At 46.7% G+C, this 4,122-nt stretch overlaps 1 protein-coding gene across 1 annotated transcript; it reads left to right on the top strand.

Annotated features, from left to right (window-relative positions):
- Window positions 1-857: 857 nt before the first annotated feature.
- Window positions 858-2,976, top strand: LOC142750366 (uncharacterized). The gene is made up of 2 exons (XM_075859364.1): window positions 858-1,562; window positions 2,110-2,976. Exons 1-2 carry the CDS (start codon window positions 1,470-1,472, stop codon window positions 2,974-2,976), a joined length of 960 nt encoding a protein of 319 aa, XP_075715479.1. The 5' UTR covers window positions 858-1,469.
- Window positions 2,977-4,122: the final 1,146 nt, after the last annotated feature.

Genomic DNA, 4,122 nt, shown 5'->3' with positions numbered 1-4,122 from the left:
GTAATAGTTTTGTTTGGAGTATCACTGTTGTTTCCGTTTATAATGTGGGGCATATCTGAGCTGGGCAGAGTACATCAGGGGCATAGTCAGGTGGTATAATAATAAGGTAAAAAAACTAATAAAATGATCCATAGATGTGATCAATCCATTCTGCACAGGCCGGTGTCGCACTGATAAATGTCCTTCCTTATCCCCCTTTTGGTCCACACTCCGCACTTTTGCAGTTTGGGGAATTTTGCCGGGAAAGTGTTGTCCTGGTATAATACGGGCACCGTCGCTTCCAGCAGATATCGTAGTGTCCTGACAATACCATAGAGGAGTATTGTTTACATTGTAATGCATTGAACATAATGTTATATGCTGTGTTATGCTGCCACCTAGTGATGCAGAATTGTCATTACAATCTATTTTTCCAGCCTGTAAAGGGTGTGGCTGGAGAGGAGGGTCAGAGGCAGTTCCCATGAGGCTTTGCAGCAGAAAGTTGTAGAGGAGTCGGTTGCAGGAGAGGAACGAGGGAAGACAGCCTGTGAGGAGAGCTGAAATAATACTGGGCCTCACAGCATATTTAGTTCAGAAAGCTTCTGGCCTGAACTAGAATTTAATACAGGGAAACAAACCTGCTTAAAGAGAAGGAAAGCAAGAGAGAAGAAAGTTCAATTTGCTGCTTGCAGATAGGAAACTGTCTCAGCCTGACTCATCCCGCCTGCCCTAGCTGGATAATAACTTCTATGTGGAGCCAAGCTGCAGCCTGCAATCTTCCAGTAAAGAAACTGTGAGTTATTATTATACCAAGGTTATATCACCGTCTCCTGCGTGTTACTCTGCACTGCACCCACTAACAACAAGGGCACTCCATATCCCATCCACCAGGAGACAGCACCACAGGGTGTGCCCCAGGGGGAATCAACAACTACCACCCATACATATGCAGATCCCCCTCCTTCACTGTGCCAGCTCCGCAGGAGTGTGAGAGGACTACAGCCACCGTGAGTACTACAACTCCCAACATTGGTCTCTGCACTTTCCCTCATCCCCATCGGGCTGTTGCACATAAATTGGCGTCACGAACAGGATTAACACACCTCTGTGCCTCCTAAAGAGACTTTATTGTTGCAAGAAATTATCACCAGCACATGTGGGGTTAAGCAGCCATCTTGGAAAGACTGTGTGTTACTTATGGAACTTGTGATGGAAATTGCTGTACTGACAGTGAATGTGATTAGAGACTTTTACATTGAATTGATCATTGTTTTAGCAGAACAAAGTGACATTAGAGACTGTTTGCATTGAATTGTTTGCTGCATCACAACTGCTCTTAGTTCCACCCCCGCTCACTTGAAGGCGGGAAAGCAGAGAATCTGCCCAGCAACAGCAAGGAACCTCATGTTACAGACCACTACAGTGGAACCAAAGTTCCTACCTACTGTTGCAGTGGGGAAGGAGAAACCAGCCGGAACCACCGGAAGTAGATGGGCGCCGCCATCTTGAAAAGTACAGAATCTGAGTCACAGCGGCCGCTTATATTCCAAAAAGACAGAGAAAGAGGTTCCAGCTCCAAAACAGTGAGTACCGCTGAAAGTTTTTACAATTCAGCCCAAGTAAAGATGAACTTATCGCATCAGTGAGCACAAATAAGAGACTTACTACACATTCTGCTACTGAGCATCTCGTTGCTAGGGGCAACAATAGGAATTTATATTAGAAATGTCTGACGACAGCGATAACGGCTCCCCCAGCCGAGGTGGATCACCCACAACCAGGCATATGATGCCGCTGACCATGCCGTATTATTTTGGAGCACCCTGGCTCCCCCGCTACAAAGGTGAATCACATACCCTGAGAGAATTTAAAGGGAAAATGCTTGCTATGTTCCGGTTATATCCAGTGTCAACAGAACAGAAGGTGGAAATTCTCATTGGCCAGCTAGGGGGCGCTGCATTGAGAGATGTAAAGTCATGGCCTCATGCAGAACGAAAGACAGTAGAACAGATTCTTGAAAGACTACTGGTCACCTTTGAAACCAGGACGGTATCAGAATTGAAAATGCGCTTCTTTAGCAAGAAACAACAGCCCGGTGAGTCCCTTAGAGACTATGCTTTATCCCTACAGGAGGCACTGAGGGCCGTTATAGAAGTGGACCCACGTGAAGCACAGAATGCAGATAACACACTGCGGGAGCAGTTTATTGAAGGAGCTGAAACAAAGTCTCTGAAAAGTCAACTAAAGATGCTGTCTGCTCAACATCCTGAAAGTACGTTCCTGGATTTTAAAGAATTGTCCATCAGAATCCTGGGGGTAGAACTCAACCAAGAATCAACCAAATTTGCTGTGTGTCCTGCTGACAGTTATGGAGATGCTAAGCTCATGTGTCCTGTGTCTCCAGGAAATACTCTCCTTGCTGCCCAGGGTGCAAAAGTACAGATTCCAGATGCAGTGGCTGATTTAAAGGACCAAGTCGCAATCCTGACTAAGAGTTTGGAGAAGGTGTGTCATAAGCTTGAACAGTTAGAGATGCGTCCTCAGCCAGAGTGTGAGTCCCCAGAGCATAGGAGTCGTCCTACTGACAGTGCGAGCAAGGGATACTACAGGAGATCTGGAAGATTACCTACAGACAGGTTTGATACTCATGGAAGGCCCATCTGCAGACACTGCCACAAAAGTGATCATGTGGAGAGAGAGTGCTGGCAGTCAAAAGAATATCCCTCGGGTGGAAGAACACTAGGTCCAGAAGATCCAAATTGGCTGACCAGGTATGTCGGGCCCCATCCATTAGTCACCATCCACATTAATGGGGTACCCCTTACAGCTCTGCTGGACACTGGTTCGCAAGTCACCACCATACAGAAAGCCATGTTTGAGAAATACTGGAGCAGCGACCTATTGATGCAGCCACCAGAAGTTTGGCTGAATGTTATTGCAAGCAATGGTCAGACAGTACCCCTGCAAGGTTACTGGGAACCCACCGTTAGAGACTAACCTAACACAGCAAGGTGTGATCGTAGTAAAGGTCCATGATGAAGACATGCCTCCAGTGGTGCTCAGAATGAACATCCTAAGGAATTGTTATGGGGAAATTCTAGATGCCCTACACCGATCCCTGCCAACAGCTTCACACTCTGCACAGAAAGTAATCCAACAGACTATTCGTGTGCTGTGCGCTCAGCAGAAGTTTGCCAACGTCAGAGGAGAGATCTGCCGTGCCCGCATTAGAGATGTCCGTCCAGTGATCCTGAAACCCGGTACCGAAACCCTGCTGTGGTGCCATGCTCGCCCAGGGATACGAGGCCAAGACTACCAAGCCTTAGTAGAACCCCTCCATCTTGAAGAACATCCTATGGTGCTTGCTGCAAGAAGTCTAGTGACCGTTTCCCACGGAAAGGTACCCATCCGCCTCTTGAATCTGAGTGACATCCCTGTGGAATTAAAGAAATACTACTCTGTTGCCCAGTTATTACAGGTCACATTCCAAGACATTGTGGAAGTTTCAACAGTTGCTGCCCAACAGTCCACTCAAATACAGAGTACACAAGAAGAGAATTCATCTACACCATGGTGGTCAGAAATTTGTGTTGGGGATATTGCCACGCCTGCTGAACAAATTGAAGGAGTATTGGAAGTCTCAAGAGAATACCATCAGGCCTTCAGTAAACATCCCCTGGACTTCGGGAAGACCAGCATAATGAAGCACAATATCCCAACTGGCTCTCATCCTCCAATTAAAGAGAGATACCGGCCCATACCACCCACTATGTACGAACCTGTCAAGAAGATGATAAAAGAAATGAAGGATGCCAAGGTGATTCGGGACAGTCACAGCCCTTGGGCTGCACCTATTGTCTTAGTCAAAAAGAAAGATGGCAAGATGCGATTCTGCGTAGACTACCGGAAAATTAACAATATAACCCACAAAGATGCCTATCCTCTACCACGCATAGAAGAGTCCTTGACTGCTTTGGGAAAAGCTACTTATTTCTCCACCCTGGATTTGACAAGTGGGTACTGGCAGGTACCTATGGCCCCAGAAGACATTGAGAAGACAGCATTTACCACTCCCATGGGCCTATTTGAATTCAATTGCATGCCCTTTGGACTCTGTAACGCACCTGCAACTTTTCAGAGGTT

The sequence above is a fragment of the Rhinoderma darwinii genome, chromosome 3 (genome assembly GCF_050947455.1).
Source record: "Rhinoderma darwinii isolate aRhiDar2 chromosome 3, aRhiDar2.hap1, whole genome shotgun sequence".
In the NCBI taxonomy this organism is placed as follows: Eukaryota; Metazoa; Chordata; class Amphibia; order Anura; family Rhinodermatidae; genus Rhinoderma; species Rhinoderma darwinii.
This window is presented reverse-complemented; position numbering and strand designations above follow the sequence as displayed.

Excerpts from the sequence above, each read along its gene's own strand:
- LOC142750366 (XM_075859364.1), top strand. The coding sequence starts at position 1,470 with ATGGGCGCCGCCATCTTGAAAAGTACAGAATCTGAGTCACAGCGGCCG. Across the intron at positions 1,563-2,109 it reads GAGGTTCCAGCTCCAAAACA|GAGGCACTGAGGGCCGTTAT; the intron begins GTGAGTACCGCT and ends TTATCCCTACAG.